Here is a 26311-nt window from a genome sequence, read left to right on the forward strand (position 1 = left end):
ACTCTTAAGAGGGGCTCTGTTTGAATGATAGTTACGGAGGAGCCTAAACCATATATGATCCTGTAAATGCCCACAGAGGAGGTAAGATCACTCCCGACCAGAATTATCGAACCAAAGGATCTCGGACTATCATTCGGACAAGTCTCTCTTACTGCACTTCTCAACAGGAGAAAGACTGAGTGACGTCTGCTTTACCTGTGAAAACCTTCTTTAAGCTTTTACTGATCCAGATGTTGTCCAGAGACTTCGAGCCTTGGGGATTCTTGGTGCTGATGTTGGTGAAGGTGTGAGCAGGGACCAGGGGGTAGAATTTTTCTTTCCTCAAGATATCATAGTCACTGCTGTCAGGACCCTGGCCAAAATCCCCTAAGACAATCATGTCTTTTTCTCCTGCAGGTGGAAGAAAGAAAAATCAGGCATTTAAGGAGGCGGTGGGAGGTAAACCCAATACTGATCATAGCCCACAAAGTGGGATCTCGATTCTCTGAGTGGACTCCCCTCGGTCAGGAGTGCATCTGGTTCTCCTCCTTCCAATTTTTCTAAATACCTTGTGCAACAAACAAACAAAAAACCCCAACATACCGACGAGACTTTAAGAGCAGGTTAGTAACACATTTGGAAAAGGGGAGCTATGTGACACAGCGATCACCCCTGTTCCAGCTCATGTGTTCCAAATCTTGTGGCAGAAAAAGCCTGAGGGGCTTGCCCGGATATTTAAAAGAGCTTGACAAACATTCACTCGGCACAGTGGGGAAAACCGTGCAAAGATACAAGACGGTAGCCATCTACGTGTCAAGGAAAGAGGCCTCAGGAGCAGCCACCCCTGCCCACACCTTGTTCTCAGACTTCCAGCCTCCGGGACAGTGAGACAATAAATGTCTACTGTCTAAGCCACCCAGACTGCTGTATTTTGTTATGGTGGCCTTAAATGACTAATACAGGGCCAGAGTAGGAAGGTTTTCTCTTGAAAGTATTTTCAACATTTCTACCATTGTTGGATGACACTAGAGTAAGTGGAGTCATCACAAAGTATTTCCCAGAGGGAGCAGGCATTCTGGGAGGACAGTGGGTCCCAGCTAGGCTCCGGGATTCCCATCGTCTCTGCCTAACCATCACTTCCTGCCTTGAGGTTCCCTCAGGGGAGCCACATTATTGTGGGGAGCAGTGTTCCTGTCCTAACTGGCAAGGGAAGCTTTGAAGAAAGCAGTTCATGAATGACAGCCAAATATATCTGAGACACTCAGCAAATCTCTTTCCTGGACATGAATAGGTTTCAGCAATCGTGGCTAGAGGTAAAGAAACCTAAAGTGAAATGACACAAGCCACCAGCAGAGGGCGCTTGTGCACTGCAGAGGCCACCCTCACCGCTAGAGGCCGGGAGGGACAAAAGGGGATGGGATGAAGACTGTCCCATGGCTTCACCATGTGGCCTACACGGATGTAATGGCACCTCTACGCTATATCTCAACAACCTCGGTGCCCAACACAGGACAAGCACACGCTCTCTGAGAAATCAGTGCCAACCTCACCAGGAAAGCAGACTTGAGAACAACTCCTACCCAACCAGTGCTAACGCCCATCCATGAGCCCTCACCTGGTATTGGGCCTTCTCCACAGGTAAGGAGCTAAGTCTCGGAGAGGCGGAATGCCTTGCCGCAACTCACCAGGCCAGCCCTCAAGTCCAGGGCTCTTCACAAAGAGCTAGGACGGAAGAGCCACGGGGACACGCGTGGCTTTCATCACAAAATCCCGTGTGCCAGGGCCTGCTGCATGGCAGACACCCGATAAACACGTATGCAATAAATGGATGAATGAGGCACGAGGAAAACCGCAGAATTCAGATGTACTTTTTGAAAGGAAAGATGAGAAAGATGCTATGTTTAGGAAGGTTATGAGAAATGAGGTAGAAGGTTCCCATATAATGAGAGAAGTTTTCATTGGGCTGCAGACCTGAAAAAGTCAGGGCCAAAGAGCCAATTCTGAAACCAGGAGAGATGCTGGTGTCAAAGGTCAACAAACCCAGCTCTGTGTAACTCTGAGAATGAAAATAACAGCTCTCTTTCTGAATGGGCACATCCCGGTCTCCTACAACTCATCCGCTTTCCGTTAAATTGGTGTCGCTGAGGACATCGACACAGCCCCTGCTTCTGAGAATCCACAGGTGCGTAGAGGCCTCAAGTCTCCTAGAAAGCCATTCCCCTGGGGCGGGCTCCTTAGTTCCCAGGAGAGAGGGGAGAATGCTTGGGGCAGATTTCCTCAGATAGTCCCCCAGATTCGCAGAATGCCAGGGACAAGAGCAGAAGCTGGTGCCCACTGAGGGGTGGTCCGACCCAGATGCCAGGCATTACGATGCACTGTGTTTCACTCCAGCGGAGTTCACAGAGCGCACCCCAGGGGGGTCTCAGAGAAGAGCACTCCATCAGAGGACCAGCCCACACACTCATGTCACCCAGATGCACACTGCAGACCAAGGCAGAAAGGCCCAGAGTTTGCTAATCGAACTGCTTCTGTTTGCTCTGATAGAAGACTATGGAATAAAAAGCTGTCTTTGTTTTAGCTCCACCCGCTCTGCTAATAATCGGTTTGCCCCCTGCACCTCGGGCGGCCTGGAGTGCTTCCTGAATCCTTGGGTCTGCGGTGTCACCCGTGAACTGGTATTAGTTATAAGCACAAGGACGCAGGGAACATGAGTCACCGTCCGTACCAGGACAAGTCAAGGTGAGCCAGGCTGTGGGTCAACAGTCCCCTTGGCAACTTGGTACAATACCCTGCTCACTCTCTGGGTGTCAGAAAAAAAACAGCGAGAAGTTACCGGAGAAGTTATCAACTGGCACTTTCCCTTTCTGCTTCCGCATACAGACAAGGAAGGGCTTGAGGTTGAGAACAACAGAAAACGTCCACACAGTTTAAAGGCTATCAGGTCATCCTTTTTAATAAGTTAGAAACTAGCTGTGGGTGAACAATTTTCCACAGAGATGCTTCTTGGATGGAGTATCTTGGCTTAAACACCTTCTATTATTTTTAAAGCCCCAAAACTCCTAAGTAGAATGCGGCCACAGCACATCCTGGTTCAAAGTGTCGAGGTGCCTATCAACGTTCATGGCAGCAGGACTCACAACAGCCAAAAGACTGAAACTACCCAGGTGTCCATCAACCAGTGACTGGATAAACAATGCGGCAGAGACAGACAATAGAATAAATAGTATTCGGCCTGAAAAAGGAAGGAAACACATACACAGGCTACACCATGGACGAACCATAAAGACAACATAAGCAAAGTAAGCCAGCCTCGGAAGGACGAATACTGCACGACTCCACTTAGCGCAGGTACCTGGAGAAGTCGAATTCATAGAGCCACAAAGGAGCAGGGTGGTCGCCGGGGGCTGGGGAAGGGGGCAGCGGGGAATTCGGGCTCAATGGGCACAGAGTTTCAGTTTGGAAACACGAAAACGCTCTGCGGACGGACGGAGGGCAAGGTTGTAAGACCATGTGAGCGTACTTAACGCCACCAAACCACAATTAAAAACGGAGAAGATGGTAAAAAGGTCACGTCGTGTCTACGTCACCGCAACAACAACAAAACCCTTTTTAAGATGTAAATTTATAATGACCAATTTATTTTTATAGCCAGATGCTCATGAATCACCCATGCAAGGGGCCCATCTAGCATATGCAAAGGCTTAGAAAACTACAGAATATTGGCGATCGTGGAAGAGAATTCTAGGCCTCCAGCTGGAAACCCTCACCTAGAGAGGAGCAGGACTCAGAAAAACCAAGCCAAGCTGACGACAGCCCAGTCTTCACAGCAGCGTCAACTTGTCCTTCCGGGAAACCCTGCACACGAGAACTTTCTGTATTGCTGGCGCAGAGCCTGGACCCAGAGAGCCATCTCCCTCCCGAAGCTCTGCTCTTTTCAGCGTTCTGGTATCGTTTGAGTCAGTTCCTGTCTGCCGAGCCCCTCATATGTGCGGGGTTCGTCCACAGACAGTCACCGAGGCCGCCGGGCGCCCATGGGAGGCGAGCACTGGCCGTTCCCCCACCAGACGGACTTAAGTGGCGGGGGCTCACCTGAGGTCCCGGCGCTACTGAAGGAGCCGAGACGAGCATCCGGACCTGCTGAGAGCACCGGGGCTCCTTCAGGGAGACCTGCACCCCACCAGGGAGAACAAGTCTACTTGAGCTCCTCAGGACTTTCCCGTCCCCTGTCACCCGCAGTCTCGCTTTCACGAGACGAGCATGTGCACATCTGCAGGTGGCCCCACCGCAGCGGCAGCTGAAGCAGGGGGACTGGTCACGAGGGCAGGTGGCCCCACCACAGCGGCAGCTGAAGCAGGAGGACTGGTCACGAGGGCAGGTGGCCTCACTTTTTCCCCCCTGATCCTTTCCATCAAAGAGGCTGAAGAGCCCCAAAGCCGATATCGTGGGACGTGCGTGGCAGGCCCGCCAAGACAAAGATATCACCATGCACAGGGGTGGTGGTCTTCTGCGCCCTCAGTATGCACCACTGCTGACTGCCGGGTCAGCCTAAGGGATCAGAGAGATGCTTGGAAGAGGCAACCCCTGCCTGCCCCCCAGAAGTGGGAGCTGTTGGCCCGGCCACGGAGCAAGACCATTTCCTACCTTTCAGGGTTTCCTGCAAGGTCTGTACAAAGCTAGCCAAGCGGTGGCTGTCACTGTGGTTCCTGCTCGGATTCTCGCCCCCAGGGAGGATCGAGGTTGCCAGGTGAAGGTTCACAAGGGTCAAGTCATTACTTCCCACCTGAGGCAAGAGGAAACAAAGTGACAGGGACAGGCTCAGAGGTCATATTTCCTGTATTCGTTACTTCCGACTTACAAATAGCTTCTTGCACGATGTTGACAACAGCCAGCTCAAACCAGGCTGGCTCACACCCCCAGAGCTAAGGCAAGGTGCTTCAGTGTTTGATTTTTTTCTGAGGTACCTGGAGGACCGAAACCTACCCTGTTCTATCAGTCCACGCCCCACCCCCATCACATCCTCTACTCCAACTCAGGGTCTAGAAAACCAGGCCCATCTGGAAAAGTCAGGTTTTGGTTTTTGTTTTTTCCTTCTAAACAAGGACAAAGGAGGAGGAGGCGGCAGCTCTAGCAGCTGGTCGTTAACCAAGACTGGGTTCTTACCCTCTAGGGCCAGCCTATGATCCCTCTGCCCAGACCCCCTTCTGGGACCCACCTCCTTCCCCACCCCACCCACCCCTTCTGCCTTCTTTTCCCTCCAGAAACTGCTCTGCTCTGATGCTCACTTTCACCAGATTTCAAATGTGTCAAACAGGGAAGCTGGCTGAACCTCAGCAGCACAGGCTATGCCCAGTCCTGCACCCCCAGGGTGCAGGGCGTGGTGGGCAGGTGCAACCCCCCGGGGTGCGGGGCGCCGTGGGCAGGTGCAACCCCCCCGGGGTGCGGGCCACGGTGGGCAGGCGCACCCCCCCCGGGGTGCGGGGCGCGGTGGGCAGGCGCAACCCCCCCGGGTGCGGGGCGCGGTGGGCAGGTGCAACCCCCCAGGGTGCGGGGCGCGGTGGGCAGGTACAGGAACGTGCAGTCAGAGCTGGTCTCCTGAGCACAGCTGCATTGCTCAGCTGCTCGGGGTTTGGCAATCCTGCCCTTCCGTTTGTCATGGCAACAAACACTAAACACTGCCAGGGAGGAAGGGGGTGCAGGGGGAGCCCCCAGGAAGTAGAGGCTGCCAGTTTCACCTTACACACATGACCCCAGTTTGCCCACCACCACCCAGCCTGGTGAGCTCTCTGCATCTGTGGCTCTGACCGCAGAGGAACTACCGTGAGGCCACAGGCAGGGAAACCCAGCCGGAAATAAGCCCCATGTCCGTACCATACCACCTGCCAGCCTAGAATGGGAGATGAAGGACAGGCGGCTGAACGCCTGTCTACGCACTTTAAAGGATCCAGGCCAACAATTCATGACACGGTAGCATTTTCTCGTTGGCCACTAAAAACAGCCAGCCTGTGAGAGACACTGGTCTGGCTGTGGCCTCATCAGGTCAGAGCAAGCATCACCACTTTTACATAAACAAGACACCAGTGTGGTGTTAGGAGCATTTAAAAACGGTAACTGGCTGATTTTACACATCTGTCTCCTAGGCATAATCTACAGACACCCCTAGGTGTGTGTGTACACAGAACCCCAGCAACTCTGCAGCCAGGGGCATGAGCTTGGGCTAGACCCCAACCAGAGCCAATACAGCCCCCAAAACATGGGCTGCCCCAGCCAAGGGCTGCCAGAGACTGTGCTGTGGTTTGAGGCAGCGCTCAGGGTTCAGAACTGCTCTGGAGCACACAGAAGGGGGTCCTCAAACACCCAGCAGGTGGCTTGCGAGGCTCGGTGGCAAGGGCCCGCTCCTGCCCCGCCCCGTGATTGCACAGGTAAGTGCCATGGGGACCAGGTCGATCGAGTGCTGACTGGGTGACCTGTTGGCTGCTGGCTTCTTTTCCTCCTTGTGCCCAGCTTGTGAGTGTTCGCTGCTCAGGAACACTCCCCACGGTAGTCAGAGAGACCACTCAGATCAGTCTGCCTGCTGCTCCCCAGGCTCACATTGGGGAGGGCTCATCTGGAGAGGTCAGTGGTAGGGTGCCCCGACCCCACAGCCCAGAAGCTCCTCTTGAATCCCCTGTGAACCCAATGACCCCTTCAGGGTCAGCCCCTTGCCCCTAGTAAGGAGAAGGGGTCCCCAGACAGGTTCTGCGGCCCTCTCATCCAGTGACTTCCAAAGGTCCGAGGGGTGAAGAAGCCCTAAAGGTGCCTTTGGAAAATGGGCAGTCCTGGGCCCTATCCCAGAAATTCTGTGTGTTTGGGGTGGGGTCCAGGAATCCCTGATTTCAAGAAAATTTCCCCAGGTGATTCTGACGTGTGTGAGGCTTGGGAGCCAGCCACCTGCTCTCCTTCCTGCCCAGATGCCAGAGTTATCAGAGCTAGAGTCCCCCAGAATCCCTGTTGTTTCTGCCCTGGACAGGTTCATCAGCCAAGGGAACCCCAAGAGTACATGCTGACCGGACCCTCGGAGAGAGCAGATGCGGCCACTCTGGGTCACAGTTTAGAAAGGGACTATGTGTTCCCCCCATGTTAGAAGTAGACCTTCACCGCAACGCAAATGGTACCTTGAACCGTGCAAGGTACGGGCTGGGCCCCATCGGCTTCCCATGCCCATTACCAGGCGAACTTTCCTGCGAGGTGCTGTCTCTCAGCTCCACCCCGGCCGCAGCATCCCACAGGAATCCAGAGAACCCGGCCCCCTGCAGGAGAAGAGGAGGTGTCAGTTCGGGGACCAGTCTATTCTGTGGCAGGGCTCAGCCCCAACCTGGGGGAAGAGGCAGGAGAAGCCAGGAGGAGACTGGGGGGCTCTGCACTGGGTCCTGAGATCACATGCACTGGGACTGTTTCTGAAACACAAGCATACCCCAATACCCCGAAAGCCACAACACATTCCTCCTTGCCTCCTGCCCCCACTTTCCCACGCTGCCAATTTCAGAGTTTTGTGTGCAGCTAGGGTGCTTGGGTTCTTATCTTTTGGGGAGTGAAAGGAGGGGAAGCCCCGACTAAGCACAGAGTTATCTTTTCAATCATCACATCCCATGAGATAGACATTCACACCCCTGTCCACCAGGCAGGGACTCAGCTGCTCAGAGAGGTTAGCTAACTTCCCTAAAATCCCACAGCTGGTAAACATCAATGCTGAGAAGCAAAGAGAAGACTCCAAAGGGCGGGCTTTGCTCACCGATGAGTTGCAGCTTACAAGCACCAGTCCATAGCACCGAGGGAATCCTCCACAAATATTTGCTGGATGGATGGAAGTCAGTGCTAACAGTCCCCACAGTTAAGAACCGGTCAAGGGCACTCTGCAGGTGGACAGGGCCCACACAGGGGCCTGCAGCCCTGGGACAGTGGCCTGTGAGGGCCAGCAGGTGGTGGCAGGAGTGTCCTGAGGCCTGGTGCTAACCGCGGCCATCTCTGGCTGCAGATGGGCCACTCTGAATCTGCCCGATTCTCGCTGCTGTCCCTTCTGGAAAGAGGAAAAAGCTTCCTCTCCGCACTCCATCCCAGCATCCAGAGGCTCGGCTGCTGGAGATGGGCAGTAGGGTCCATGGCATCACGGGAAGGGCCAGCAACACGTACTGCTAAAGGAGAGGAAGGGACTCTGCACAACCCAAGTGGCCTCTGCTGAGTCCCCAATGTCCGCGCAGGTCCCAGCCCCACACCTTGCTGGGCTCAGCACCCCAGCTAGACCAACTCGTGTTGCGGAGAAGGGAAGGAACGAACAGGGAACTGTGCACGCTGTGCACTGCGATTTACAACCACAGGGCTGCCCGCCCTCTGGAGAGAGCCCCAGTTTAAGAACTGGAAGACCCAGAGCTCAGGGCCACCTGTGTCCCTCCACCGTGGGACCATGGAGCCCTCTGTTTTTCTAAACGTATTTCCTTGGGTATAAAGGGACAGAAATGGGATCCGCCCTTTCCTCTTCGGAGGGTCAACTTGCCATTTACTGTTTCTCAAGCAGAGGTGCCCGAGTAACCTTCCTCATGTACCGTGCAGGTGGCCAGCTCTGCTTAGAAACCTTCCTTGGCTCCCCGGTGTGCACCAGCCACCGCCCGAGGAGCCCAGGTAGGCACCTGCCTGTTCAGTCCGCCCTTCACACCTGCTCACCTGTGTGCCCAGCAGCACCGGGCGTTTCTGGGAGCCTCTCCAGAACCCCCCGGACCCAGGTGGCCCCTGGCTCCGGGCGAGCTGCCCCACCCCCACGCGGGGCAGCGGGAGGTCGGGTTAGAGCCAGAGCGCCACCTGGGTGGGGGCCTGACAGCACCGAGCGGCCCCTAGAGCACTTCAGGCAAATCGTCTTGTCTTACAGAGCTCGGTGCTCTCGTCTACCGACGGCCCTCCGGCTGTGGGGCGAGGCCTGGAGGCCTGAACAGAGACGCCTGACGTCATCTCAGGCATTAGGGAAACGGCATTTGCTGCTGCCACTTGCCCACGGTTGTCTAGGGCAGATGGAACGTGTGCAGCTTGTAGATACAATTTGTTAAACAGCATTTAAAAGCATTTTAGCTTATCTGTCCAGATTTAAAAGTCAGGAAATTCCACATGAAAATCTAGATACTTGCATCATTTGAGAGACCGAGAGATTGGTCCACACGAGGCCCACCGACCCCCACGGCAACAAGGGCATGACGAGCCAGCCGCAGCCTGCGACAGGCGTGTGGGCTTCCAGTCGGCACAGCCCGGCCAGCCTGCTGCCTCACACGGGCCCCGCCAGGCCCCGGCCCGTGTTTGGTGAACGGGGCATTTCGATGCACATGATCCTTTTAAATCCTACAGCCACCCAGTGATTGATTGAAGCAAAGGGAGATCGCTCGCATTTTAGAGATGGGGGAATTGAGGCCGAGAAGTTGAAGTGTCTTGAACTTGGGTCTCCCTGCAACTGCACACCAACCTCCAACGGCCTTGCCACCCCAACCTGGAGTAGGGCTTCCCACCTGGTGCCTCCAACAGGCTGGGAGCCCCCGAGGGAGGGGCTCCACCCGCTCAGGAAGGATTCTTGCCCCGGGCTTGCAAGGACTAAAAACGGGCAGGACTGGGTCCCTGGGTCTGTTTTTCTCTCTGACGTGTATCTGGCATGTGGCACAGTGCCTGGCACATAGTAACCTTTCTAATGATTTCTCAGTGGATAAATAGTGTTCAATGGACTATGAGAGCCTGGTGAACCTACAAATGTATAAAGTGCCTTTTTTTTTTTTTTTAAAGGCAAGGTGGTATTTTACTTCTATATGGACTGAGAAGGGACAGCCATGGGCTACAGAGGTAAAGACTAGATACATCCCAATTTGGCTTAATTTCCAGCCTATGGAGAAATGTACACTGGCTGTCACCTATATAGTAACCGTTTACACTCCAAAACATAAGACCCAGAGAAATAGATTAACATCACATTTTTAAGTAGTAGCTTTAAAAAAAAGCTTATTGTCCATAAATGACTGGATACTTTAATCCAGTATGTATTTATCATTCAAAAGCCCCACATCTCAATATCACTCACATAAATGCTGTCCCTACGTGTTTATAAACATGTTAGGTATACTAGAGAAAAAAGTGCAACATGAGTATTTATAGAAGAACTATGTAACGACAGTTTCTGACTCATGATGAACTTTTGGAAGTCTATTTTAAAATCTACAACCCCACTAGTATCAAACATTCCAAGTGAGTAAAAACTGGTCATGAATAGATCTGTAAGAGTGAAACGTACCTCTTCAGCAATTTACCCCCAGCCACAGGGGAAATACCATCGAAAGAACATTCAAAATGAAAATCTGCTCAAAATGTCCACAGAACATTTCCATGCACACAATTTCTACCACTGAAAGCAAATGCTTCGCGTATGAATTAAGCGAATCTGAAGGTTTCAGTCAGTGAACAATGGGCTCTCCACAAACTTGGCAGAAGATGGAACCCTGGAGACGGGATTAACAGGACAAAGGACAGAAATACCCCATTTGCAGCCTTGGCTCCAGACAGGATTTCTCCTCTCCTCCCAACACCCTAAACTCCCATTTCCGTCTGGGCAGCGGTCCATTCCCGATCTAAACATGAAACAGGAACCAGGGCATTTTGAAATGAAGGGCAAAGCGCTAAGAAATGTGCAGAAACACAGAACTGCATCAAGGATGTTGGCAAAGGAAATTTGTAAATGCCTGTGATTATAAAAATCCAGGTTTTGCAGATGGCGGGTACCTTCTGGAGCTGAGTGGAGGGCATGTCAGCAACAACGGCCTTCCAGCATCCCCGGGGCCCCTTCCACTTGCGGATGTTGGGCAGGATAGGCTGGTTTAGCTCCATACAGAACTGCAAAGACAGAGCACAAGTCAGTGTGTGTTCCTGCCTAAAGCACCCGCGGCTGGCAGCAGCCAGAGGGGCCAGGAAGTGCCCGACCCGGACGCATCGGCCTCATTCAGAGACTTGTCGGAATTTCTCCCTGTGTTCGCAGGGTTTGTGAAGACCCAGAGGACTCAAAAGCCCCACAAATTAAAAAGCGATCTATAAAACACACAATTATCACCCGGGGAAGGGGGCTCCCGGTTCATAGAAATCCATTCTTTTTGTAACAGTTTAGTACAAATAGCTCAAAATGAGTTATCAGAATCCGTTATATCCTTGTAAAACCAGTGGTTTCAAGATCCTGGCCGGGGGTGGGGTGGGGGGCTTCAGGGAGGGGGTACAGATCGGTATCAAGTGGGGAGGAAGGAAGAGGAATTCATGGTGTCTTTTCTCCCCAGAACTTAGCTTAGAAGTGGAAAAGCAGACCCCCAGCTTCACCCTGAACTGCCAGTGTTCGCTTTGTTTCTCTCCGGAGAAGGAAGCCCTACCGCCGCGGATGGCTACCGCGCCCTCTGTGTGTTTGCAGAGCCTGCTGCTGTTGGCTTCTGTGTGTTCCGCCAAAATGGCACGAAAACCGTGAAGCCACTGGGTCACCAAGGCAGAAGAAAACTGCCCAGGCCAAGTCAATGAGGAGTTAAAAAACTACGTGCTTCAAAATATGTGGTTCAGTTCCTCCAACTCACGCCTCAGACAGAACCCAGACTCTGGAGGTTGGTTTTCTTGAGGGGTCCCCAGAATGTGTCACGCTTGGGTTTAGTTTTTGAGATGCTCCCACATCTGGTTCTGCCCCTTCCTGGGGACACTGTCTGTCTGTCCCTTTGCTTCATGCACCTGGGAGCAATATCTCTCTCCTCTTTCTCTGCCCGGCCCTACAGGTGAGTTTTCTGGCTTCCTCCAGCATCTCACCCTTCTCTCTTCAACGAGCTACCCTTAAGTAGTCTTCCTTAGCTCCTCAGCTTCAGCTTGCACCTCTGTCCCACAGACCCCCAAATCTGTACCTGCAGCTCCGATTTCTCTCTTGAGGTTTGAACAGTATTTTGACAACCCTTTTCCCATTTCCACCTGAAGGTCTCCACGAACCACAAACCCAGCAGACCACAAAGAGACAAGCCCTCGCCCACCCCCATTCCCATCTCAGGTCCTGGCCTCGTCCCTCTGCTTGGCCTCTTCCCCTCCCTCCCGGGTCCCATCGCTCACCGGGCCTGGCCCACCCATTCCACTGTCACACGTGTCCAGCGCTCCCTCTCTTCATTCTCTAGTCCCACGGCCGCGGCCTGTTTCAGAGCCCCATCTTCTCTCGCCTGGGTCACCAGCAGAGCTGTGAAGTTCTCCTGCCTCTGTCATTCAATCCCCCTCCATCTGTCCCTGGATAAGTTGTGATGGCCATGCTGACACACTACCCCTGGGGTTCTTCAAGTGTGGCCCGGGGCCTGGGAACTTCAGCCTTACCTGGGAACTTGTTAGAAATCCTCTGGCCCCATCCTAGACCTACAGGATCAGAATCGCGAGTGAGGTCCCGCGATCTGTTTTTAACAAGCCCTCCAGGTGATTCTGATGCCCGCTAAGGGGAGAGCCACTGCAGCTGCCCCCCCACGCAGGCAGCTCAGGGCTGGGGTGGGGGGTGCAAACAGCTCTCAGCTGTCAGCCCCTCACAGGAACAGCTCCGTGGCACAGAGCTGCATTCCATTTTTTAAATAATTTTTTATTATGTTAGTCATCATACAGTACATCCTTAGTTTTTGATGTAGATTTCCATGATTCATTGTTTGCGTATAACACCCAGTGCTCCACGCAGTATGTGCCCTCCTTAATACCCATCACCAGCCTGTCCCAGTCCCCCACGCCCCTCCCCTCTGAAGCCCTCAGTCTGTTGCATTCCTGGCCCTTCCTGGGAGTGCTCTCACACGGCCTGTGAGAGGGGAGAGGAGGCAGCCCTCCCTGGGGAAGGGAGGGCAGATGACAGGAGGTCTACTTTAGATATGTGCTGTTCTCGGGGTTCTGCTTTGACAGGTAGACAAATAAGTGTCTGCCTTTTCCTAACTGCAAACAAAAGCAGGGACTGTTCCCAAGTCCCCATTATAAAGCTCACCTGGCACAGAGCAGGGCGGCCAGGGATCCTCTCTGAGCATCTGCTGGTGAACCAGGAAGCTCCAGGGAGGCCGGCACTCCTCAAATCCGTGCATGACACACACTTCTTGCAGCTCATCTCAATAATTGCTTCAATTTGAATCTGACTTTGAGTTTGCCTGAGAAGTGTTCTCTTTGGGATTTGGTCATCGGTGCTTTTACTGGGGCTAAGTGGTTGTGGACGGTGCTGTTGCTAATGGGGCCTTCACCCCAGATGGGTCCCCTTGGCCAGATGGTCCTGGCTGGAAGCCATCCCTGGATGGGAAATGAAGCACTTTGGAAAATGCAGCCGGAATGTACTGACGATAACTTCAGGGATCCAGCGAGGAAATGTACTCCACAAAGGGCCCAATCTCCTGCGGGGGAATCATCTGCTTGCTGAGTGATCATTACAGCCGAATCCGAGAATCATTAGAAAGGAAAGCAGCTCCTAATATCTATCCGGTGCTTCGCTCTTCTCCACGCAGGGAGTCCCGCACCTGGTTGCTCCCCCAAATCTCCCAGGAAGCACCCTGGGGGGAAGGGCTCTCTTTTTCAAAAGCCCCTTCAGTGATCGGCCAACCAGCCAGATTAGAGAGCCCCAGAGCTTGGGGGACCCCACTATGCTGGGAAGGGCTACATACGGGCGCCACAAATCTCATCGTTCCTAACCCTCACAGGACCTTCAGATACCCGAAGATGGGCGAAGCTGCCACGCACACTGCACACGCCAGCCCCGCGTAAACACTCCGCACTCCTGGCAATGCCGCTTTGACCGAGAGGGTTAGAACGGGAAGAGGTGGCACGGGCCGACACCGCTCTCCACGCTTACCGCTCTCCGAGATAACGGCCTTTGGGGCCTCAAGTCTGCTGGTCCAAGTGTGATCACAGGATCATTTGGGAGCTCATTAAACACGCAAATTCTCGGGCCCCACCCAACCGGCTGAATTAGAAACTTGGGACTGGGGCCAGGTGATCTGCATTATAAGAGCCCCTCCAGGTGACTCTGACACAGGGTGAAGTTGGTGTTTTCGGATGAAGGAAAGACATTCTCCTTTCATTTTCTATCTAAAAGCCTTTCTTTCACAGGTAAACTCTTAAGAGATTTAAGGAACCATAATTCCTGAACCTTAAGGGCCATCTACACTTTGGACATCTGAAGCCTTGCCCTTGATAACCTCGCTCAGCCCACAGAGTTAGGTGAGCCCCGTCTACACCGCCTTCTTCAGTAGTTCCTCTGTTTTTGGACACAATTGGCAGCATCGACCTCAGCTGGGAGTCTGTTAGAAATGCAAAGTCACAGGCTCACCTCAGGCCTCCTGCACCGAAACAGGCATTTTCACAGGATCCCGCAGTGATTTACAAGTTCGGCAAGTGTGAGAAGCCTGCTCAGAGCTTTCCTGTCTTGTATACCTCATTCCTATCAGCACCCCCAACCACCCCCATGACGCAGAAAGCCTGCCGGTTACTCCTGAGTGAAAGGCAGCACAGAACGCTAAACTAAAATGTGAGTTTACGTTCAAGATTACACAGTGGCTACATCTGAGGGGACGGTCCGAACTGAGGTCTACCTCCGGCGGCCCTACCTCCCTGCAGGACCGGTGAAATAGCGGGAGCAGGGGGGGCCCCGGCGGAGGCCAGCCGCCTTACTGAAGCCTTACATCCTTTCTCCTAAGAATGTCCCAGGAAAACATAAGCATCCTCTGAGAGCCCTCAAGCTGAACTCTGCCTAAAACTGTTCTACGTAGAACAGTTGGTTCTCAAATTTTCTGCTTCACCCAAGGAGAAGGCAGAAATAATACTCTCCTAGGTAAGAGAGGCTCACCAGGCCAGAAAGGGTGGAAACGGGGAGATGTGCATGACGGGGAAGAAGTCCGTCTCCCAGGTAACCTGCACAGAGTACCCCTCGCCAACGTGTTTCTAAAAGACCGGTGGGCAGCTCAGCCCCTGCCTCCATCAAAATCACGCTGGTTCTTAAGACCATAGACTTGTGAACGTCATCCTTTGCCGACTCGGAATCTCGGAGGTTAGGGCCAATCTGGGCTCTTCTCACAAGAGCCCCCAAGCAACTTTAAAATTTGAACAGCTCAGACGAGGCTCGACAATTGCTGATTTTGAACTCAGCCTTCCTAGTTTTCATACCTGTGGTCTAAAAAGACAGTTTTGACTATTCGAAACAAACATACCATTTCGGCTATCGCCCCACACCGTGAAAGCATCTGACTGGCTCTTCTCAGCGGGTCCTGGGAGAGACCACGAAGGGAGCCCACCCGCAGCATGGTACACGGGAGGCATGCCGCAGATCCTGGCCGAGCCAATGAGTCAAAGGGATGTCTCCCGAGGATCCCGAGCACGGCTTCTCTCTCCCGGGGTAAGTCACGAGAACGACCATGGGCAGGACTTGTTTCTCTAGCCTCAGACCAAATAGGGGTGATATCCTCATTCTTCAGCACCAGCCCCACAACCAGCTGGTCAAGATGGCAGAACACTGGATCAACTCCCTATCCATCCTACCCTTTGGCTGGGCAAGAGGGGGCCTCAAAGTCAGACATTTTAACTCCAATCTACAAGATGCCTGAGGCGCTGGCATTTAGGCACGTCAAGTCCTAAAGGAAAAGAGTCCTTGGGCTCTGTTTTTGATGTGCCGCACCTTGGGTCTGCCCTGGATCAGCTCACTCTGCTTATCTCTGCAGTGACAGAAGGTTCCAAGACTGGAGACCAACCGTGTTTTGTTTGTGGACCTTTGGACTTCTTTCTTCTTTCTATTCCTCCCCATTCCTGAAATGCATATTCCTTACTCATCTGGTCCTGAGTGAGAAACATAAATAGGAAAGGCATTCCAATTTCCCTCGGTGGCCTCTCCAGCCATCACCAAACTCAGGGATCCCTTCATCGTCCCTGTCTGGTTAAGTTAGAATGAAACCCGGGGCTCTGGGAGCTAGGTATAAAGATGTGTTATAGTGGTGACCGTACAGTTAGCCAGAGATGGAATATCAAGGGTACTGGCTGGCATTTCCAAAGGCAACTCCAAATGGCCACCCTGATCCCTGCTTCCTGGATGGTGGGGGAAGGGTGTTTTCACTCAGAACCCTCTGGGTCAAATTTCCAGATAAACTTGCTTTGCTTTGAGTTGCTTGTTTTGCTTGCTTTTCAGAGTGTGGAGGTGACTTCTCCTTGACAATGAGTTTTCCACACGTGAACCCCCATCTCCCCTGCGCACTCAGTGGCTGCTATTGAGAACGCAGTATATGGTGACTAAAGCAGCACAGGTGAGCTCTCCTTTAAGAAGATAAATTGCCATCATCAAATAAAGATGTCCTTGTTTTTAGACCATGCGAGGTCAAGAGACCGAAACTTCATTTGAATACTATAGAAACCGGAGCAAATAACAGAGACAACATTTTTGTAATGTTGATAGTAAGCAAGGGCTTATCATTTGCCAGGATCTTCAAGGGCGGAAATGTTACAGACAATAATAGAAGCCAGTACATCTATGGGCATCGGTGAAGGATCACATTTAGAGTGAAACCAAAGATTGGTTAAGGTCATTAAAAAATGTCCGCATACTCAGAGAAAACACCAATGCAAAAGCAAAGTACATCTGAGTGCCAACTAAATATTAACCATGTTTGGCCTTCTAAGTATAACAAGTCTATTACAAAGTTTTCCTGGGATATTTAGACTTTAAAATGTTGATATTTTGAAGGCCTACAGGGTAGCTGTGTCCTCAGTTCTGTTGCTTGGTTGAACTAGGAGCTAAGTGCCTTCACGGTTCTCAGAGGTCTTATTGGCCCTGGCGCACCTCTCTGCAGAGCAGGGGCTCACACACGGCGTGTAACATGGACATAAAGCAAAAGCGAAAAGTCTTTAAACTCTCTTTCTGCCTCAATCTGTCCAAAAGAGAAAAAATTTACTCGTCAGCTTATGCCCTATGTTCCCACAGAGCCAGGACCATCATAGAAGAGAGAAGCCCCGGTCTTAGGTCAGTGCAAACACAGGCACGTATCCAGGTGCAACGTGGGACAGCGATGTGATGGGGGGGGACTCCAGGGCACTGAGCCCCTCTCCCAATACAGCTACGGCACTGCCTATCATGCCCTTTCCTAGAGGGCCACAAGTCCGCGGAGGGAGGGAGTTCAGGTCATTCTCTCTGCTCCTGGAGGGCTCACTGAGCAACCACCATTTTCCATTATTGAAAGAAAGAACTGGGCTTGTTTCCTCCTAGTTTTGGAAGTTTCCTCAGCGGGCCACATTCCTCTGGTGGGCTGGAAGAAGAGGAGGAGCTTTGGGACCTTGGGTCTCAGTCTCCCCATCTATAAAGTGTAGGGATGAGAGGAGATGACCCCACCACCCAAGGGTATTTCCAGCTCCAAAACTGTATGATTCTAGAACTCCGGGAGGAGAGGGTGAGAGAAGAGGGAAAGGCAGAGAAGGGACGGGTGAGGGAAGTGTAAAGACGAGAGAGGGAATACAAGATTCTCACAAACACTAAAACTCCTTTCTCCCTCTTTCTCTGGGATAATTGCTGCATGAACTCCGTGAAGAAGCTGATTGTGTTGACAGGACATTGGGCGAACTTTCCAAAGGCTTTACCCCACGCAGGGAGAGTGGATTCCACTCTTCCAAAAATGGCATCAGCTTCCCTTCATGTCGCCTAGGCCCCACCCAAAGTCCCCTCGCTAAACTGCCCGGAATAAGAGCATAGTTTTAATACGCAGTAATTCTAATAGGTAAGGTTTGGCTACATCCAACAACAGTAAGAAACACAGGTGGCCAACACTCTACCAGCGGGTCTGCTTCTGAATGCTGTATAAAATATAGAGCCAGAGGAAAGCAATGGGGAGGGCAGGGAACCAGCATTTTTTAAGTGCCAATCATGTGTCAGGCACTTTTCACAGATTATCACATTTAATCCTAATGATAACCCCGTGAGGCAGGTAATGGTACTCCCACGTGACACGTGAGCAAACCGGCGCTCGGAGAAGTAACAGGCCAAGGTCACTGGCTGCCAGCAAGCGGGCCAGGCCGGGTGAGAACGCAGGTGCGGCCAGCTCCCATGCTGAAACGCACAGAGCAGAGAAAGCTCAGAAAACCAACCCAGCGACCGAGCCACGGGACGGCGTGTGCGCGCATGCGCTGCGCCATGGGCGTCCCAAAGCCGGGTTCTCCGCACCTCAGACCCGCGCAGCCCCCGCCGTGCTAAAGGCAGTTCCATCACCACTGCACCAGGGGGCCTGGGGCCACAGCAGTTCCGGAGAGGTCCGCGCGTCAGAGCACAGCCTCCCTCCTGGTGGAGACCAGGGCCTGGCACCGCAAGTCCGTTCTGTCACTTCTCCGCAAGCGCTCAGTGCGCGGTAAGGCAGCCCCTGCTCTAAACTCGGAGCCCTCCCTCCATCATCCGTGGAGGAGGCAGTGGGCTTCCAGTCCCTTCATCGCGCTCTGCGGGGGGGGGGAGGGACGGCACACTTCCAGAGCAGCTCCATGAACGCCCGCTTCCCGTGGGGACCCGAAAGGGATTCTGGGTGACTGTCATCCTTGTTTAAACATTCTTATCATGCTGAGGAGGACAAGGAGCAAACAAAGAGGCGTCTCCGCGGCCTCCACCACCAGCTAATCATTAGCTGCTTTTACAGAGTCAAGGGAAGGGACACCCACACGCTGCTGGTTCTGGTAGCCTCTCCTCTCGGTTCCCAAGAGTTATCATGTGTTTCCTGAACAAGATGGTTCAAAAGAAGAGAAGGCGGGGGGGGGGGGGGAACCTTTCAAGGGTAACTGACATTCTTCTGCAGGGGGAACAGTAAAGTGGAGAGCAGAGAGAGGGGGAGATTTCGTGGAGGTGAAAGCTAGGTTGGGAGGGGAGGGAGCCACAGGGCCACTGTCCTCCCCACTGTCCTCATCAGCCCTCACTGTCGCCCTTCAGGGCCACTGCCAAAGGTTCCTTTCTTCTCCAAAGCTCTTTGGATGTGAAGACTCTTAATCTCAGATGGGAGTGAAAACTGGGATAGTTTTGTGGCAGTTTTTTTCTCTTCTAAGTCAAGGCTTATGTCAGGATATAAATGAACACAAGCTCATTACAGGAGAACTTGTAAAGCTGAGAACCACAGAATGCCACCATGCCACAGTGAGCCACCGCTAACCTTTTATGGTTTTCCTCGCAGGCTGTTTCCTATGGATTTCATCAATACAGCTGTGTATTCATACAGACACACGCGGCCGTGTTCTGTTCTTCCTGCTTACCACTGTGCCACACTATTACAGACCCTTCTAAATCCACTCCCCGGGCCTTCTCACATGCTATTATATGGACATGGCATGCCATCCACGGTGCTGGATGTTTCTTTGGTTGGAAGAAATTTCTGCTTTTTTGAGGCTCATTTTGTTTCACTTATAAACATCCTAAAAACACCTAACAAAGTAGTTGTAAGACCAATTCTATCCTCACCTGCTCAAAGTGCTATCATTCACAGGTTTAAATAAAAATCCTAAGTTAGCGTTTACAATGAAAACGTCTTCATTTCTGAAAATAAATCAGGAAGTCTTTGCTTATTTAAATATACATTCCTGTGATAGCAGCCCAGGGCCTAGAGTGTGAATGACCACAGATATTAAGCCCTTGGAATGTACAATCAGAGAGGAAGTGACACTTTCTTTTTTTAACTCCCTGATATAAGAAATAAGAGTCTTCATAAATAGTTCAGTTTCTTTCACCTTCAGATAAACCACTTTCACCTTTTTTTTTCCCTCTAGCTTTGCTTTTTAACAAAATGTCTCTTTAGAGAATTTGTCCTGCTGTCCATCTATCCTGTGTGGACCCTCAGGTGTGCACAAAAGGTGGGGGGATCACAGGGCCAGAAATCGGTGGGATGTCTACTCCACTCTGGTGCCTTAAAGCTGTGATGTTAAGTGGGGTCATGTTCATTATTTAAGGGTGAGCTTAGGAACAGGACTCTAGAGAAAGGCTGCACAGATCCAGACTTTGGCTCTGCCACTTACTTTGGGCAAATGACTACTCACCTGCTCCGTGCCTCAGTTTCCTCATGGGTAATAAGAGAATACAAACTGTTCCCACCTCACCAGTTTGATATTTCTAAAGCAGGTAGCACAAGACTTGGCATACAGCAAGCCTCCTACGTGTTCTTGTGGTTGTTATACAGATCGGGCCACTCTGTCAGGACAAGGCCACGGGAAGAGGATCCCTGCCTTCAACTTGCCACACCTGATGGCACAATGCCCCAAACTCAGCAGCTGAGGAAGTGAGCAGGGCTGCAGCCAGGAGCCAGCACGCTGCAAACCGGGAGTTAGAAACCCCTGAAATACAACACTGCGGACATGGACAGAAAGACGGGAAACTGTTGCTAATATTCTTGTCTGGTGAGGAGGAGAGACAATTCATGCAATTATTCAGTACAAACTTAACAAGCATTAACTACATGGGGATCCTGGGCCAGGCTCTGGAGCTATAATGGTGAGCAACAGACACATGGTCCCCTGCCCTCCCTGAGCTTGGAGTCTGTGGATGAAGGGTGGGAGGGTGGTGATGTAAGCACACTTAAAAAAAAAAATTATATTAAAGATACTTTTACTGAGGTCCCTCTAGTGCCAAGTATTTAACACATAAATTTATTTCATTCTCACAACAGCTTCCTAAGGTAGATATTATTATGATCTTCATTTGATAGATGAGAAAACAGAGGCACAGAGAGGCTAATTAACTTGCCCAAGAACACATAGCCAGTAAGGGGCAGAGCCAGCATTTGAACCTAGGCAGTCCAACTCCAGAACCCATGCTCTGTGTATAGCCTTCTGTCTCTGTAGGCACAGTTATTAATCAAATAATCATCCAAACATAAAGCTGCGGCTGAAACTTGGTCCATGAAGGAGTGGTTCAAGGAGCCTGTGGCATCCATGGTGGCAATGGGGGTAGTGACGAGGGGAGTTCGGCTTAGTCAGGGAAGGCTTCCCTGAAGAGGTGATGCTTGAGCTCAGAACTCAAGGATGAGACAGAGTTAATTGGGCAAAGAGGAGAGGAGAGCAACCCAGGCAGTGGGACAGCATGTGCAAAGGGCCGGTGGTGGGACAGACATGGAGAACTTGTAGGACAGAAAGATCAGTGTGGCTGCAGCACAGATGGTGAGCGGCAGAATGGCGAAATGAGCTTAAAGGAACGTCCGAGGCCCTGCCTGCCCTGCAAGGAGTTTGTTCCTTATCTTACGAGAATCCTAAAATTAATGAAGGGCACAAACAACAGATCTGCATTTTTAAAAAGGCCCTCGAGCTGCAGTGTACAGTGCAGGCTGGAGAAGGGCCAGATCAGTTAGGTAGTGCAGTAAGATATGAGATGGTTTGACTAAAAGGAGAGCAGTGGACAAGTTTGACAGATAATCACGGAACAAGCATAACTTGGCTCCCAAGAAATGAAAACAGGCACTCAAACCGATACTCGGATGTCAATGTTCACAGCAGCACCCTTCACAACAGCCCAAAGATAAAAACGACTCACATGCCCATCAACCAAAGAATGAAACACGAAACGTGCTACATCCATAGACTGCAACAGCAGGGACCCACAACAAGGAATGGCATAGTAACACCTGTCTGCCATGCATGAACCTCAAAAATAATATACTGAGGGAAAAGGCCAGACACAAAAGGTGCCATGTTGTATGATTCCATTTATATGCGATGCCCAGAATAGGCAGATCCATAGAGACAGAAAGCGGACTGGCGGTTGCCAGGGGCCAGCGGAAGGGAGAAGGAGGAGTGACTCCTTATGGGGTACTGGGTTTCCTTTTTGATGATGAAAATGTCTTGGAACTAGACAGAGGTGATGGTTGCCCGACACTGTGAACGTACTAAATGCCACTGCATCGTGAGCTTTCAAATGAGCTCTGCAATGGTTAATTTTATGGTATGTGAATTTTACGTCCGTAATAAAGAAAGTGCTTTGGACAATGGGTTGGATGTTGAAGGTAACGCAGAGGAACCACTCTGTTCATTCAACAAACACCAGGCGCGACCCCAGGCGAGGGCCGTCATAGAGCCCTCCACCCCGCAGGGAACAGGGGGTCAGTGCCGGCCCCCGGGAGGCCACCTAGGGATGGAGGTGACTCGTGTTCTCACCACACGGTTACTGAGCACCTGGAAGAGGAGCACAGCACCCAGTAATTCCTGGAATAGAGGCTCTCAGGAGCTCAAAAAAGACAGTTTTAGGGCAAATAAATACTTTGTCCCAAATTAGGCATTAAACGTGTGAGTAATGATTGAAACTAATTATTCTAAGTGGAAGCAGGTCTGAAAATAGCAATGAATTTTGTAGGATTTTGTGGCTATTTTGGGAGAGTGTAGGAAAGCTTACAGGCCGAGTGAAACACCCCACGTCGGAGCAGAGACACTGGGATGGCCACGCCACGGTTTGCTCTCAAGATGCCATTCCATGGGTGCTACCATTTTCACGTCACTGAAGAAACATGCCAACGACTAGGGTTGACAGCACAGAGTTTCATTCGGTCCTTCCCAATGAAATGCTGAACCCAAATTTCGATAGGAAATGTGATCCATATATGTTAGAACATTTTACTTATAAGCAAAAAGGCATCGGCCCCAAGCTTGTAAGATGACAATCACATTTCCTAAGACAAACCATGTTGGTGTAGCCAATGATAGCTCTTCCTTTCCAGAATCTGCCCTTTTTGATATTTTCAGGTGAACAGGCTCAAAGAATGGGCAAGATGGGTATAGCTCAGGAAGAGTGTCTCTAAATACATACAATTTACTAATATGAGTATTTTTGCTTCTGAGGTTTCAAATATGGCAACAGAAAGGGTAGGGACACAGAAATGGAAGATGGGAGGAGAGAAAAAGCCAAGACAAGAGCGTAGGAGACCGTTATTTAGGTACTTAAATCCAAAGAAAATAACCCAAAGAGAAGCAGAACAAAGCCACGGTGTACATTAGCTCCCCATCTCTACCCTCCTACGAGTACACCCACATCTTTTTTTCAGCCCCAGAGATAGATTTTCTCAGTCCCTAAACACCAACGACTCAGTTCACTCTTAGACTCAGTTTAGGCTGCAAGGCTCCCAGCCCTTCCCTGTGTGCTCCTGCGAAGAAGCCAGAGTTATTTAGGAACCGTCACATTAAACAAAATTAGTTCTTATGGACCCTCAGGGAAATTGCTCTGGCTGCCATTTTTCTTATAAAACGCCAGCCTTCAGCTATTCCAAATGGTGTTTTTGCAGCCTGCCGTCCTTAGCAGCAATAATCATAAAAATAAAGACTTCAAAGCTGTGGGTGAAAGTATTACTGATTCATGACTTATTTTATTTTGATTTGCATTATGCCAAATCCTACACTTTCAAACCTTCATATTTCCTAAATTATTTCAGGGCGAACCACATCTTTTTGATTGTTCTTTTCTGAGTGGGCCGCAAGGGATGGAGAGACGGCGATTTGTCACCCCCAGGCAATTTCTGGCAGCAAGAACTCTAGGTGGCTGTTCGTGAAATAGCATTCTCATTTTGGAGAATGTCCTGAGACTCATCACTTCTCAGTTTTCTGTGCTAATGGGAGAAATGGAAAGCCAAATCCCCAAACTCTTTTAGTCAACCTCTCCTCCCATTATATTTTTGGCCAGAGGCACTTAAAAATAGCCTAACTGCCTGAGGTTAGCTTGATAGGCTCTCCAGCTCCTTTCAAGCTACTGGGAGGGGGGGGAGTAAAAAGCAAACAGGGCAGAGAGAAGTGGTACAGAAATGCAGTTGCACACCAGGCAAGGGCCATGTCATCGTCCTGCAGGACACCAAGAGACGTCCATGTTAATGAGCTGGAACCAAAACAGCGCTTGTGTACTAAACAGCTCCCGCGAGCCAAACCCTACCGCTGGTCTTTACACACACGTCGCCTGATAAGACCCACCCCATGGCTGGAGAAATGAGGAGTGTGGGGCTGGAGGGGTTAAGATCGCCCAGAGGGCAAGGGGCTGAGCCAGGACCCAAGTCCCTGTCAATCTGACCCCACTATGCCCTTCAGCTTCCTGATGAAGCAAGAACGAGGAGAGGAGTCACATGATCTACCTTGCGCCTTAGAAGGGTTATCTCATACTATAAATGAAGGGCGAAAACAAAATTCGACTATGGAGACCAAATAATCCTTTTCTATGTTTCAATTTTTCTCTCTTCTTTCAACTTTTCTAGAAATCCCACTTTTCTAGCCATTGTAAAAATACCGATCAACCGTCTTGAACTTTATCCAGGAAGAAGACGTGCCAGTGCGTGCGTGTACACACTCACGTTGCATTTTTTTCATAAATAAAAGCAAATTAAGTGCTGTACTAAATTAAACACCAAAAACAATATTAAAAAATGTCCCTGCCACATCCTGAAATGGAGCCTAAAAATACTTGTTACTTTTTCCCCTCTTATTCACAAATATAGCCACTACAGACTAAGTGCATAACAGGGATTCTGGGTAATGAGAAATAAAATGAACAATCGATATGTAGCAATTTATTCTTCAACTAGAGGTTTCAGCCAGGTGGAGACAGGAAGGGAAGACAAGTCTTGCCTGATGGGGAAGATTAGCAGTAATACAAAACTACAGTCTCATGATTTTGTAATCAGGGGCGGAAGGCTTTAATCCACCCTCACTGCTCCTACCCCCATGTCTGGAACTGGTGCAAATGCTGGAAATTCAGGCCAAAAACCAGAGCTTGTCACTTTCCTTTCCAAGTTCAGCTCTTTGGCGTTTAATGCTGGGGATCTTGCTTTAGTCCTGGGCACTTCTGATTCCTGTGGATCCCCAGGGCTGGACACATCAGGAAGGTGCTCTGTGTCTCAATAATGACACTACAGAGCCACTTAAATAAATCTCTTGCCTGGCTACTGGTGCAGGAAGCCACTGACAGATAACTAGGGGAGCAGGTAATTTTAGAATAATTCATATATGGGGAGCTGCTTTGTTTTCTCTGGCTGTCTTCTTCCAACCTGATTAATTCTGCCTGTGAAAATCAGTCTGCATGTCATGGATGAGAGTTAGGTGGGACAGGCTGGGGTCGAGGCAAGGTGTGCTAGGCAGCACGGTCAGAATGTGGAGGAGAAACCAAGTCTAGGATCTAGAAAGGGGTCTTGGACTGTGTTCCTAAGAGATGTCGGTACACTTTTCTGAAATTCTACCAAGATAGATCAAAATCTCTGAAAGCAGGTTGGATATTTTCCCAGAAGTTTGGAATCTTGTTAAGGCCCAAGCTCACCATTTCAATGCCTCCTAGGTTAATAAAAATATATATATTTTTTATCAGCTGTAGGAATTACTCATTCTAAATGGGTAGTTAACAATTTGACAGATTTCTCCACTGAATTAATTCTGACAAAGCAAGCCCTAGTGACCAGCTCAATCAGGATAATTTTACCCACTGAGAACACCCAGCATAAATGTTTTTAGCAACTGAGCAAAAGAGTTTTACCTGTCTGCCCTTCTGTTTCATTTAAAATGACAAAAAAACCCACACTAGCTTGCTAAGTACAAAGTCATGCTCTCAAGAAATGAATGAATGAATCATTCGTGAAAGTCTCAGAATTCTCTAAAAAAGTGAATTGAAAGTTCTCTCTCAGCACCAACTCATTGTTAGCATTTCCTGATAACAGAAGCATTTGAGGGTGGACTAAATAAGACAGGAAGTTGCATGTAACTCCTGTCACCATGGCAATGTGCGTGTTTGTACAAGGTGGTGGCTACATGTAACAATTTTGAAGGGAATGCAGTGAGTCCAGCACGTTTTCTCTCTGTTGAGAAGCAAGATAGAGTCAAGAGACTAACAAGGTCAGAGGGGAAAGTGCTCAGGATATACGTAAGGGCAAGCCTTTCCAGTATTGAAAAAAACCCCAGAGCAAGCCTCTTCCCCTCCTCCAAGCCAGCAAATAGTGCAGGACAGCAGTTTTCAAACATTTTGGCCATGACTCATAGCAGTAAATAAATTGTTATACGGCAATCTGGTATATTCTATTTGTCTGCCTGCCAACTGTGTATGTATGCATGTAGTATGTATGTATCCACATATCCATCTATCTATCCAGTCATCCATCCACCCACTCACTCATCCATCCATCCATTTGTGTGTGTGTGTGTGTGTGTGTGTGTGTGTGTGTGTATTATAATGATGCCAATAAGAAAATGACGCTAAATGGTAACCTGAATCCACGGGAATGAAGGAAGTAAACTGGAAATGGTAAATAAGAAGGTTAATGCAGTTAATACTATAAGTAGATAATTGTTCTCCTTTCTTCTCTCATCATCTTCTTCAAAAGACATA

The 26311-nt window shown here is 50.4% G+C and overlaps 1 protein-coding gene across 2 annotated transcripts in view; it reads right to left on the reverse strand.

Moving 5' to 3' along the window:
- Nucleotides 1-26311, reverse strand: part of EEPD1 (endonuclease/exonuclease/phosphatase family domain containing 1) — a 107547-nt gene that overhangs the window by 2011 nt on the left and 79225 nt on the right. For both annotated transcript variants that reach the window (XM_008686497.2, XM_008686496.2), the window contains exons 4-7: nt 10756-10866; nt 7131-7265; nt 4621-4759; nt 196-390 (exon numbers count right to left, since the gene is read on the reverse strand). In XM_008686497.2, coding sequence (XP_008684719.2) covers nt 196-390; nt 4621-4759; nt 7131-7265; nt 10756-10866 — 580 coding nt within the window. The remainder of the gene's footprint in view (nt 1-195; nt 391-4620; nt 4760-7130; nt 7266-10755; nt 10867-26311) is intronic.

This window comes from Ursus maritimus, unplaced genomic scaffold (assembly GCF_017311325.1).
Source record: "Ursus maritimus isolate PB19 unplaced genomic scaffold, ASM1731132v1 scaffold_3, whole genome shotgun sequence".
Classification (NCBI taxonomy): domain Eukaryota; kingdom Metazoa; phylum Chordata; class Mammalia; order Carnivora; family Ursidae; genus Ursus; species Ursus maritimus.